Consider the following 13,709-nt stretch of genomic DNA (forward strand, 5'->3'; position numbering starts at 1 on the left):
TTGCCTCTATAGTAGATAATTACCTAACCACTACAGGGTCCTGCCTCTATAATAGATAATGACCTAACCACTACAGGGTCCTGCCTCTATAATAGATAATGACCTAACCACTACAGCATCTTGCCTCTATAACAGATAATGACCTAACCACTACAGGGTTCTGCCTCTATAGTAGATAATTACCTAAGCCTAAAGAGAACTTTGTCTACATTTTTTTCTCAGTTATTATTTCTTCATAATATTAGAAAAAATCAAACTATATCTTTTTTTCTGTTTTCTGACTAGTTTCTTCCCCTTTACTCATCTTCATCCGCCCCTTCATAGTTTTCCCCTTTGCTCCGTCTTGGTTCTCCTCCAACATTTTGCCTCTTCCATTGTAACGATCTTCTCCATAAGTTTACATTCTTCCCACTTTGTCTCCTCTCCATGTTAATTCACCCAGTACTGACAGATATTTGCTCTGTATTATCACTTACTTCTGCACTACTTATTTGTACTTTGACTTATCTGTAAATGCATAACAACTGCAATCGTATGTTCATGTCCTCCTTGTTGTTGTTGGTGCTACTATTAATTGTTTAGTATTTATCCCTAGCAGTTGGCTGAAAGTGGATGTCTCCCCACTAAACCATTGAATACGACAAAAGAGCTTGCTCCAGAAATATTAACCGTGTATCACCAATAAGTGCACCAGCCTCTTCTTCTTAAAATAGAAAAGGATTTATTCCAAACATGCTAGCCTTATAAACATGAAAAACTTCTAATGATATAACAATGTTATGTTAAGCACTTTCACCCACTACAATGTGGGCTTCCTCAGAACACTGAAACACTGAACAACCACTCCCCTTTATTTGAAATTTGGCACCACAATTCTCTCCATCAGACTTTTAAAGTCATATACACATGTAGCAACCTTATACCTAAGTATAAAAGTGTATATGCATATAAGCAACCTATATAACCTATAAAATACATTTGACCAATATAAATCAAGTATATCACCTAAAATGATGTATAAATTGCAACTCATAAAAAACAAACAATATATATATATATATTGTAGTGTATATATTAACACATGCTTAATTATTATACAAATGGAAAAATAAAATCCTATTAACAGGATGTTACAAAACTATTTGCTAATACTGAACCGATTGTAAACTGGATCAACACTCTCTCGGGAGAGATGTTCAATAAACATAATAAACAATATATAGACTTTAACAAAAATTTACATTCCAAATAACAAAATTTTTTATGCCTCTAAAATGGTTTTACAAGAAATAGAGTCATTGAGTCCTGGTGGATTTGTGGCATCTAAATATAATTGCCACCATGTTTCCCTAAACGCCAGTAACATTTTATAGTCACATCCCCTGGGATCAATATGTATAATTTCTAGTATGGCAAATCTAAATTCATGGGTATCTCCCATCTTTTCAATATGCCTGTATAATGCATTTTTGGTGTCTCTCTTTCTTATACAATAAATAGGATCATATATATACGTTGTCTAAACCTTCTTTCGGTTTTTCCTATGTAAAAATTGGAATATGTAATACACTTTGCCATATAGATGATCATTTTTGTCTTACAATTGCCATACTTAAATTTAATCCTTGTGTGACCTATGTTGTCTAACATAATACTGGCTACTTCTAGTATGAATCCACATTGATTGCACATCCCACATTTTAAAGTGTGTTTCTCTTTGTGGTTTTTTAATAGTGGATGTCATTTGATTATTTTTTTCCAAATACCATTTTATATTGCGACCCATTTGGAGTACAAATCAGGGTTTGGTTCCTATAATGTCTATCCAACTGGTGTCCCTCAATAACAAAAAACAGTATTTTATTAATATATTCTTAACCTGTTCTACCTCTGTATTAAATGTTAATATAAATGATCTCTCATATTGAATAATACTAGCTTGATTATCTATACTGATATTACTTGTATTATGAGATCTGAATCTGTGTATATCTCCAGAGCTTAACAAAGGTTTATATTTGTGTGTGTATGACTTTAAAAGTCTGATGGAGAGAATTGTGGTGCCAAATTTCAAATAAAGGGAGTAGTTGTTCAGTGTTTCAGTGTTCTGAGGAAGCCCACATTGTAGTGGGTGAACGCGCTTAACATAACACTGTTATATCATTAGAAGTTTTTCATGTTTAAACGGCTAGCGTGTTTGGAATAAATCCTTTTCTATTTTAAGAAGAAGAGGCTGGTGCACTTATTGGTGATACGTGGTTGTGCATATCCCCACTAAACCATGCCAGTTAAGAAACATAAATAAATAAAAATTAACAAAATATTCTTCTAAATATTACTCAAGCCTGTTACACAAAATGCAGATAACCAGTGAGGGAACATGGCACTGGGCATAGTGAGCAAGTGGGGAGGGGCATTACAAAGTACTAGAGAATAGCCATACTGTACACCAGCACTCTGACTGGAGAGCTAACGTTCTCCATCAGGGTATTAATATACAAGCAATGCCTGCTGAAAAACAGGTCACCACTTTATGGCAGCATATCAAGCTGCCGTGGAGCTTGGACTGAAAAAACCTAATGGACACCATGATTTTATGCTCACTAAGTACCGCTTTTGCTGTTTAGCGAATGTAAAAATAATAAATAAACAGGAAAAAAGTGTATGTATGTGTATGTGTGTGTTTATGTTTCTGTCTGCATGTGTGAGTAAATGCATGCATGAATGCAGAATATACTGTGTGTGAGAGAGACTGAGAGATTGCGAGAGTGATCTTGTGTGAGAGTGAATGCGTGTGTGAAAGCAGAGGAGACTGTGGGTGTGAGAGAGCGAGACAAAGTGACAATGATCTTGTGTGAGTGAATGCGTGTATGAATGCAGAGCAGACTGTGTGTGTGTGTGAGATCTCTCCAGAGAGTGAGAGCTACCTTGGTTAAGTGGATGCGTGTATGAAAGCAGAGGAGATTGTGTGTATGAGCGATCAAGAGAGAGAGTGACAGCGGTCTTGTGTGAATCTCTCTCAACTGTCCAAATTTTCGCAGAATGTCTAGATTTTTGCCTCATATTTTTGTCTGTTCCTCATAAAATATGTGTTTTTCTGAAGTTTCATGGCAAATCAGTGAGGAGTGACTTCACTAAATAACGACAGGCATTTGAGTTTCAGGCTTTATATCCTTCAGAAAATGGATTGTAATATAATGACTTTTATTCTAGCAACTTTCTAAGTTTATAAGAGCAATATTTAAAATTTGTCCCTATTTTTGGGGCTTTGTCCCCCCACTATTTTTGGCTTTTTCCACACTTTTGTGCAAAGAGGTTGAGAGTTATGTTTGTGTGAGGGAATGCGAGTATGAAACCACTGCAGACTGTGTGTGTGTGTGTGTGCATATGTATGTGTGTGTGAAAGCAGAAGAGACTGTGTATGAGTGAGAGAGAGATGGAGACAGAGAATGGGACACACAGTAAATTGTTGTATTTTACTTACTTATTTTTTTAAAGTCCTATTTTTTTCATATATATTTTTTATGTAAAATGCTTCCTCCAACACCATTAATATATACTACAGAAAGTTTGAAACATAAGGCAGATGAACTATTTTACATCAAAAACATATAGAAAATATAATATTACTTAAAAAAATAAGTAAAACACAACAATTTTATACAGATCCCATTCTCTAAGCACAAAAACACCCTCCAGGGTGTGTGTTAATGTGTAACTAACACCCTTCCAGGGGTGTAAACACACACCCTGCTAGGCATTATTGTTTACGTATACTAATATGAGAGCAAGAAAATATGTTGACAAAACAACTCTAAGAGGTATTGTTAGGAAGAAGAATTCTTATAACAAAGGAATAAAATAGTTTCAAGATTGTTTCTGAAATCACATTACAAGAAAAATTAAAATCTTGAAGGCAGCATTTATGGAGCATTACCCAGGCTGAATCTAGAAGTTTTTTTTAGTTGGGATTCTAAGGAAATCATATTCTGTTTATTTGGCAGGTACCACTGGTGAAACACTCAAAACACTGAAATAGTAAATACACTGGCAATGCAAATGTGTATTCGATCTCCACGTTTTGCAGTCTAGATATATCAGAAGTAAGCTATTCTGGTTGTCATAGTATTAGCATACCTCTCAACCATACCGAATTACTCGGTTTATACCGAGTTTTGGGGTCCAAATGAAGGGGTGCCACGATTCCCGAGTGTCACCCCTTAATTTCCGATTTTTTTCTTTTGGTTTTCTAAATTTTTTCAAATATCCCACTGTCGGAGCTGACGTCATCACGTGCGCGATGACGTCAGCTCCGTTAGGGCTGTCAGCCAGTCGAAATTGAGCTCCTTCAGCTCACATCATCATTTCCGGCTGCAAATGTGAGCGGGAAACCGAGAACACATTTGGATTACTTTTATTTAGGGGCCGGGCTAGAATCCAGTATTATCATTACGGAAGCAGCGAGTGGGACTCATTTGGATTAAGCAGCAGCTGCAGCTCATTTTGCATGTATTAGCAGCGAGCGGGAAGCAAGAACACATTTGGAAGGATTACTTAATTTACTTTATCGTTGAAGCAGCAGCTCATTGCATTTGGATTTATTTGGTGGTCATCGACTCGTCATATTTATGGGGAAAAAGAAGCTTGGAAGCATCATGCATCAAGTAGTAAGTGCACATCAAGGTGTGTGTGTGTGTGTGTGTGTGTGTGTGTGTGTCTGAGAATATGCCACCAGGTCTGAATAGCATGAAAGTTTTGCCATTTGCATTGGTGTTTTTACTCTGCCATTTTTATTCTGCTAATAAATATGTCAGATGTTGAGTTCCTAGTGGTTACTGACCTTTGTTGTACGTTTTTCTGCCTTTGAAAGAGAAAGTCTTGTTATTATTGTCTCATTCTAAAGACTAAAAGAATGAAAGCACTTAATTTAATTTTCCTCTGGTGCACTTTTTGACACAAAGTGGTTTTAATTAAGACTGTATCCTGTACAGGATGCCAATATTTTGAGTTTGTTCTTAATTACATCTTTTACTTGATAGTTAGATTTCAAATTGTCATTGGTTATTGCATCTAGCCACTTAGTAGGTGTATTTGTTACCAATTCAATGTTATGTTTATGTAAGTTAGAGTGAAGAGAGATTTCTTGGTAATAAGTTATTTTGGTGTGAATAGGATGATGTTGCAGACTGTGGAGGTATATTTATGCAAGCAGTGTATATGCCTCATATTTTTGTTGTGGTTTTCTAGATTTTGTGGCAAATCTCTGAAGGATTGAATAAAATTCACTAAATAATGGCAGGCAATTGAATTTCAGACTTCAAATACTGAGCTTATAAACTTAGAAAATTGCTAGAGTAAAGGTTTTTGTGTTGCCATTTATTTTCTATTGAGGTGTGTGTGTGTGTGTGTGTGTGTGTGTGTGTGTGTGTGTGTGTGTGTGTGTGTGTGTGTGTGGGTGTTTGTGTGTGTGTGTGTGTGTATATATATATATATATATATATATATATATATTCATGTGTGTAAGTAGACTTATGATGGAATTAAATGTTCTGAATTGGGCAGTTTTGTCATTATTGGTTCATGCATTTTGTTTCATTCAATGAATGTGAGTTTTAAGGGCAGAGATGTTTTAATGTTTGTTTGTCTTTCAGGTTTTCTCGGTTAGGGGTCGCCACAGTGGAACTCCAGTCCGCTAATGATTGTCAGTAGGTTGTTACAGTGCCGAGTTGCCAGCTCGATGCCCAACCTTCAACAAAGGCACACCTATTGACGCATGTCTTTCGGAATGCCACTCGACCGTGGGGAGGACATGCAGACTCCACACAGAAGGCACTCCCCGCACTAGCAGATGTCTGTTGTTTGTGCATTGTGCTATAAAATGTAAAAATAAAATCCAAATCGTTATAGAAGTAAAGCAGTATACACATTTGTGTTTGTGGTAAATGGGACAAAATAGCCTAAGCCAGGTAGTGGGACATTGAAATAACTGCAGGGGGACTCCTGTGCCATATTTTGGTTGTCTGTTCTTCAGTTTGCATTTGAAAGTTGGTATCCCACAATTCCATTGAAGTGGGTGGGGTTACATAATTATGTATGCAAATTTCACGTTGATCAGCGTACAGATTTGTACCTTTTTTTCCATGTGCCTTGTCCAGATTTTTGATATTTCCAGGTTGAGAGGTATAAGTATTAGTGATATGAAAATCTTGAAACTATGAGTTTCATGTTTAATGTGTTCACTCTCAGTGAAAACTGCAGCATTTTTACACCAAGGCTGACCAGTTCTTCTTTTCAGCAGAAGTCACTATGACACCAACTTCTCTTTATCCTCTGAATTATTATATATTACAGTGCAAATAGGTACACAATCCCACAGCCACTCTTAGACCATCGATAGTCAAAGGTTGTATATTGTGTGTTCATAGCAAAGTATTTTGTATTTTACTTCATTTCTATATATTAGCTACCTCTGTACCATTTGTTCTGTTTTTTCCTGTGTTGAGAGTGCCATTGAGCGCATGTTGATTAATGGTCTACTTCAGTAAAGAAAATGAAATAAATACATTTATACACATGCTAATAAAATAACTTCATAAATATTTTCTATTGGAAACTGCATACTATACAATGGGAGGATAACTCCTCAAAACTTAACTGGACCAAACCAGATGCTCTCCATAAATAAATTAGTTTAGTTACTCACCGCTAAGAAGATCAGAGAGCAAATGGTGGGGAAACTATTGCTTTCTAACAATGATAGCATACAAATAATTTCCATTTTCTGTTCTAAGATGCAATTTTAAAGCATCCTTCCAAACAGCAATGTTACCCTATATACCATAATGTTGTCCACTTGTTACCTCCATAGTTCAAGCCTCATCTCTACTCTTGCTGGACTAACCCTGCATCACTTGACACTCCAGGAAGCGACATTTAGTTTGAAGCAGAAGGTTGACTGCCTGGAAAAGATAACTGCTGTTCTACTGGGTATAAACAATTAAAGTAAGTGAGTCAGAAATGTTGCTAGTGAATTCAGGGAACACAAAACAGGCAAGAGACGCATACTTTTCCAAACCAGTGAACAACTGCCAGTCAATCCACTCTTGGGGAGTGTATTTGGAGTTAAGGAGAACTAAGACCATATAAACATCAAGCTAACACTACTATTCAATACAATGGATGAGATCTTGAAACCTACCTGGCACTTGGTACCAGAAAATGAACAGCATGCTGACTCAGTAGCAGTACTGCAGTTACAAGAACTATATTTACTCCATGTTGACCCACCCTCTTTCATTTTTGAATTACTACAGTTAGTTTCCGAAAGGAAGAAAAATCTGTTTCAAACTAGGGTTTTGTTTTGTTATAATCCTTGTGCAGACTTGCTGAGGTTCCTTATGTTGCAAAAAATACATTGTAATATATTTATTTATGCTATAATAGTACAGTATGGATTCTTTGGAAAAACATTGTTCATTTAATACTGCTAAAAGAGTGTTAAATTAGTTTTAATACATACTGGACCAACTCTAGTGTATCTACTTTGTAAGTAAATAACTGCTCTCATTCATATGCACCTTTTTAAACTGCAAATACCTTCTCTCTCTAACATCTAACTATCCATTTTGCACATATAGACGTTTCCTTGCTGCAGAACAGTATACTAAGAGAATATTCAGCCATCAACAACCCCTTTTTCCCTTTTCTGCATACGGGGGTTGGAGTGGGATTTCAACAGTAGCAATCCTCTACAGCCAGTCTTCACACTGCTGGTTGGCTATCCCTGCTGCAGTTATTATTTCGCCACACACGTGCACATGCACACACACACACACACACACACACACACACACACACACACACACACACACACACACACACACACACACACGCACACACATGCACGCGCATACGCACGCACACACACATGAACACACATGCACGCACGCACATACGCAAACACACACGTGCACTCCACCTACTGCATTTTTTTGTACTGAGAAAGGAAACTGGACCACCTGCAGAAAACCCATGCAAACACAGGGAAGACAGAAAACCCATGCAAACACAGGGAAGACATAGAAAACCCATGCAAACACAGGGAAGACATGAAGGTGCGACACAAAAGGCACCCCAGCTGACAGTCAAAATGAGGAACCTCATGCTGTGAGGTGAGAAAAGTACCTGCTGCACCACTTGGCCACCAAAAATAATACAAATAAATTCAAACATTTAATAGACAAACTAGGCATACCATGTTTGAGTGTGAGTTATGCTGGGACACACTCATACCTGGCTTTAAAATGTGGTTATTTCTTGGAGTTCACCCTCATCACCAAACCATGCAAGCATAATCCACACCCAAACATTGTATAATGCTGTCCATCCCCACCATGAACAGCAATACATGACTACACACTCCCACAATTTTAGTATTAGCACTCGGAGGTCACTCTGAGGTCATGCACTGTCAGAAAATGAGGAATTCATAATCTTTGAAAACAATGCCACCAGCTTCTGGTATTTAACATACAGGCCGGATTTAGGGAACTCCAACTAAGTAATTTTAGAAGGGACTCTGTGCTACAGTGTACTCAGTTTTACTTATGTATTGTCAAACCTGTTTTTTTTTTTTTTACAATTTCTGCATTTAAACTTGAACATGAAACAAAATCCTCCACCTCCTTTTCTAAAGTTGTACAATCCCAGAGTGACAATTTAAAAGTAGCATGGGGAGGGAGTGCCCGGCCTTATTTCTGAAGATTAAGAAAGCAAAGAACAAGAACTGAACACTTAACTGGCACTAATCCATACAGTGGCTCAAAGAATTATTTGTTTGTTCTTTACCAAAAAATCAAACATGGAAAAACCAAGCACAGTACAATGGCAACCCAGAGGACTAAAAACCCTAAGTAATGAAAGCATGACAAAATAACAGTATTCCATACACCCTAATGAAATGTATTATTAGTCCCCGATGACACATCTTCAGTCAGTTTATCTGTTCATCCATTCATCCACAACCCATTTTCCCATTTTTGCACATGGGGTTGGGGTGTCACTTCAACAATGACAATCATCTAGAGCCAAGGTTTACATCAGCAGTCATTTGGCTTGTGTAAACCTTTAATGAGCATCCAGCTGAATTAAATACTTGTAGCAACTGATAGTAAAGCTGGGCAGCCACGGTGGTGCAGCAGTTAGCATTGCTGCCTCACAGCAAGAGGTTCTCTGGTTCGATCCTCGGCTGGGGTGCCTTCTGTGCGGAGTCTGCATGTCCTCCCTGTGGTTGCGTGGGTTTCCTCCGGGTGCTCCGGTTTCCTCTCACATCCCAAAGACATGCTGTAGGTGGATTGGACACTCTAAAATGGCCCTAGGTGTGAGTGTGCGCCTTCTGTGGAAGGTTAGGCGCCGGGCTGGCAACTTGACACTGTAAAACTCCACTGCCAATCATGAGTGGACAGGTGACCCGCTGTGGAGACCTCTAACCGGGAAAAGCCGAAAGAAGAAGAAGAAGAAGCAACTGATAGTAAAGCTGCCCAAAACTTGAGTACCCAGTGTAAAGCTGCCCAAGACTTGAGTACCCAGAGTAAAACTGCCCAAGACTTGAGTACCCAGAGTAAAACTGCCCAAGACTTGAGAACCCAAAGTAAAACTGCCCAAGACTTGAGTACCCAGGCATTTTCTAAAACTGAACAGGAAAGCATACACTAATGCTTATGCTGCAATAGCAATGTTATGAAATTGGTTAGCAGATGTCATACCCTTCCTGAAATCTGTACTGTCAGCTATAATCTAAACCAAACAAATATGACTCAGTGTTACTGGACAAAACTATATAAAATGATACAGACACTACAACCAAAGGCATTAATTTTATGTCTGAATAAATGTATTATAATTTATTTGATGACATGGACAAAAATGCATGCTAAAATTGACAGGATCATAAAATATAAATACACAGACCAAAGAGGCAAGACTTCCCTTAGTGAATTCCCTAGAATGCATTAATGACAATTCAGCAGCTATAAATTTAATTAACAAAATATACAGACTACTTAAAGATGTCAGTGTTGCAGTGCAAACCCTAAAAAACAAGTGACAAAACTAGAACATTACTTCAGTTATTTGTTTTTCGTCTTTTTCCGGGTAAGGGGTCGCCACAGTGGAACTCCAGTCCGCTAATGATTGGCAGTAGATTTTTTGTTACGAAACGCCGAGGTGCCAGCTCGACACCCAACCTTCAACGAAGGCACGCCCATTTACGCACGCATGTCTTTTGACAGCTACCCAACCGCGAGGAGGACATACAGACTTCCACACAGAAGGCACTCCTAAGCCAAGCCGAGAATCGAACGGGAAAACCTCTTGCTGTGAGGTAACAATGCTACCGCCATACCACCGCGGCAGAACATTACTTCAGTAGGGGTGCCATATTCATAACAGGCAAAAACTGGTTGAAGTCACATCTCATACTCCACCCATTGCTCTAGATATGTAATCTCATTGTCCCACATATCTTTTCCCATTTTCCCACCAAACCAGTCCCCATGCCTATTTCATGCTATAAATAAGCATATCTGCTCATCTGCTCAGGACAAGACACTGCATGTTTTTGTTTCCCCTTAACTAGCTTTACACATATTTATATCATGTTGAAATGATGCTTGGACAAAAATAGATATCTATAGGCAAACCTCCACTATTCCTATTTGCTGAATAACACAGAATAAAGCCATCTATAATCTCATTTCTGGACTATCTGATCAACAGTCAGTTTTCCCTTACTGGGAAAAAAACACAGATAGATTCACTCAGTTTAAATTCACCTTAGAATACTTTTTCTGATAATTTTGCTGACTCTAAACAATCATCAGACGTGTACTAATGAACTTTCTGCATCAGCTATTCAGAATGCTGAAATAGGCAAATACAAGTCTTTAGCTAGCCAATGACAATGCTACTATTCTAGTCCATGAGAAAGAGACTTGCAAAGGCAGAAAAAAAAGATTCATGCTGTTTTCAAGATGATTAGATGAGCAGTTATCAGCTTACACTTCACATGGCAGTCACACCTCCACTCCAGCAACAACTCTAAACTTGATTTCTTTCAATACATCCCTTCTTTTCTAAGCTATTTATTTCCATTTGCTAGACTGTTACACCACCGCATTAGAAAATGCTTAATGAAGCCTTGTGTGCACACAATGATGAACTGAAAACTTCTATTTCATTCGGCTTTTTCCCGGTTAGGGGTCGCCAAAGCGGATCACTGTCCGCTCATGATTGGCAGTGGAGTTTTATGGTGTTGAGTTGCCAACCCGGCGCCCAACCTTCCACAGAAGGCATACACATGCACGCACTTAAACCTAGGGCCAATTTAATGTGTCCAATCCACCTACAGCATGTCTTTGGGATGTGGGAGGAAACTGGAGTACCCGGAGGAAACCCATGCAACCACAGGGAGGACATGCAGACTCCACACAGAAGGCACCCCAGCCAAGGATCTAACCGGAGAACCTCTTGCTGTGAGGCAGCAATGCTAACCGCTGCTCCACCATGGCTGCCCACAATGATGAACTGAAAACATACCTGAAAAATAAACACAAGCACAAAACACTTTAGGAATTCCTAAATTAAGAGCAGGTTTTAGAACAGAGGATATAAAGCATAGGCTTAATCTGAACATACAGCAGAGAAAGAAATGGGTTAAAAAGCAGTCACAGATGATTACCAGTTAGGAACAATATGGCTATGTATGTCAGTGAAGCAATAAAAAGTCAGTTTACAAAAATTCCTTCATATAGGAAGGAGTTAGACATGATGTTACTTACATGCCACAATGTTCTTGTTCTAAGATGCAATACTGACTGAGCAACAAACAAGCCTTCTATAACTGTAGCTCAAGATAGTGTTACTATATTTATTGGCAGAGTTAAAAATTCCTGGTTCACTTTTCTAGGATACAGTCTTACCATGTTTCTCTACATCCTTCAGTGGGTCTACACCTGGAGACAGAATGAAGAACATTGGTGTGGCAGGACCAGATTCCTCAAAGGAAGTTGCAAAATCTAACGCTCTTCCTATCACATACTTGCTACCCAGCTTTTCTTCTGCGAAATCTCTGTGGAAAAGGGGAAAAAAAAAAAAAAAAAAGAGTATTTTTTTTATATACAGTGATACTGATATGTCTTTAATGTAACTTAAGAATGTACTGCCGTTTATTAACAAACACAATGCCTTGAAATAATACCCATGATTATGTTAATCCTTAATGGCAAATCTTACCCACTCACAGTACACCACAATATTTCTTACCATTGTGATAACACTGTTGTGTAACACAGCCCATAAATTATATTCTTTAGTTTTGTTCTGAGAATCACAAGAGTTTCAATGACAACATGACAGTGCATGAAAAGGTTCACTGATGCAGGTTGGTATACACAATAAAAGAAAAAACTGCAGTTTGGGTCAGTGATATCACTGCATTATGCTCTCTACCACTGTCCATGCTTTCATTTCAGAACTATTCTATTCAGATCGCACAGAGTAAATAAACCTTAATTTGGAGTTCTTTGTGTATATCATGATAGGCTGTATGGCCAAGAAGAGTCCTTTAATGAGCTTCTATGTTACAGAGGTAAAGGAGGACATTTAATGATGACTGTTGAGTTGCTTTAAGTCTCCTGATTGAAATGATCTTTTCTCAGTGATAATTACAGTGGATGTCTGCTGAAATTCCATGGACTGTACTAATTATTAGAAGACTAGGAATTCAAAATGAGAGGGAATATGTACTATGTCCGCAGGTGGGATATCTCAAGAGTAGTTTTTTTCCCATTCTAAGATGCAGACATTTTGGAGTTAGTACATATAAGCAGCAGAGGGTAGTGGGCATATGTCTGATAAAGGTAGTGCAAGGCTTCCTTGTAAAAAAAAACATATAACAAGTGAATTTCAGAATTTGCTGTTTTTGTTTGACTCCATGTTTGTTTTTTGAAAAGGACTTACTAGAGTGAGTTTGGAATTCTGATAGGAAGACAGTTGTGGCTTCCCATCATTAAAACATCTGTTTAGCTCATCAGATTTGGAGTGCTATTATTCAAAGGGGTATACAATGATTCCTTCCTCCCTCCGATGACCATTCTATTTACCTGACTTTCAGACTGCAGAAAGTTCACAATGGAACAGAAGCAACATAATGTAGGAAATCGACAGTTTGTTATACTGAAGTATTAGAATGTGTACCTGGTTACCGTCTGAGAACAAAAACCTGAGATTTGGTGTTTATCTACTTAGGGGATAGAAGACAGCAGCCTGAGGACAAGGAAAATGTAAAAGGATTTATAAGTGCCTTTTAGTAAACAACTAAAACAAAATAAAAATACATTTTATATGGCTGTGTCAGATTTTCTGCTTGAAGGGGCAGCTTGCGGATTTAGGAACTTTCTATAATATGCTTAGTTATTGAACAAGTTTCTGTTTAGGGTCTCACTAAGAGCTTTGTTTCTCATGTAAAGATAGCAGTCATGTTTGTGATGGACATTCAGCTTTATTTGATTAGAGCTGTTTGACTAGCAGTTTGCAAAACAATGTTAATTCTTGACAAAGTAAAGTTTGCTGGTATGTTTATAGGTTCTACAACACAGAGCAGCCTACGTCTCCTGAAGTACACTGCACTCCAGTTGGGTAGCAAAAACATT

The 13,709-nt window shown here is 38.0% G+C and overlaps 1 protein-coding gene across 1 annotated transcript in view; it reads right to left on the bottom strand.

The window, feature by feature from the left end:
* Positions 1-13,709, bottom strand: part of DNAH9 (dynein axonemal heavy chain 9) — a 3,419,770-nt gene that overhangs the window by 132,105 nt on the left and 3,273,956 nt on the right. Inside the window, exon 61 of the mRNA XM_044069722.1 lies at positions 11,979-12,127. Within this exon, the coding sequence (XP_043925657.1) occupies positions 11,979-12,127 (149 nt within the window). The remainder of the gene's footprint in view (positions 1-11,978; positions 12,128-13,709) is intronic.

The sequence above is a fragment of the Protopterus annectens genome, chromosome 4.part0 (assembly GCF_019279795.1).
Source record: "Protopterus annectens isolate FY-2018-M chromosome 4.part0, PAN1.0, whole genome shotgun sequence".
NCBI classification, from domain to species: Eukaryota; Metazoa; Chordata; order Ceratodontiformes; family Protopteridae; genus Protopterus; species Protopterus annectens.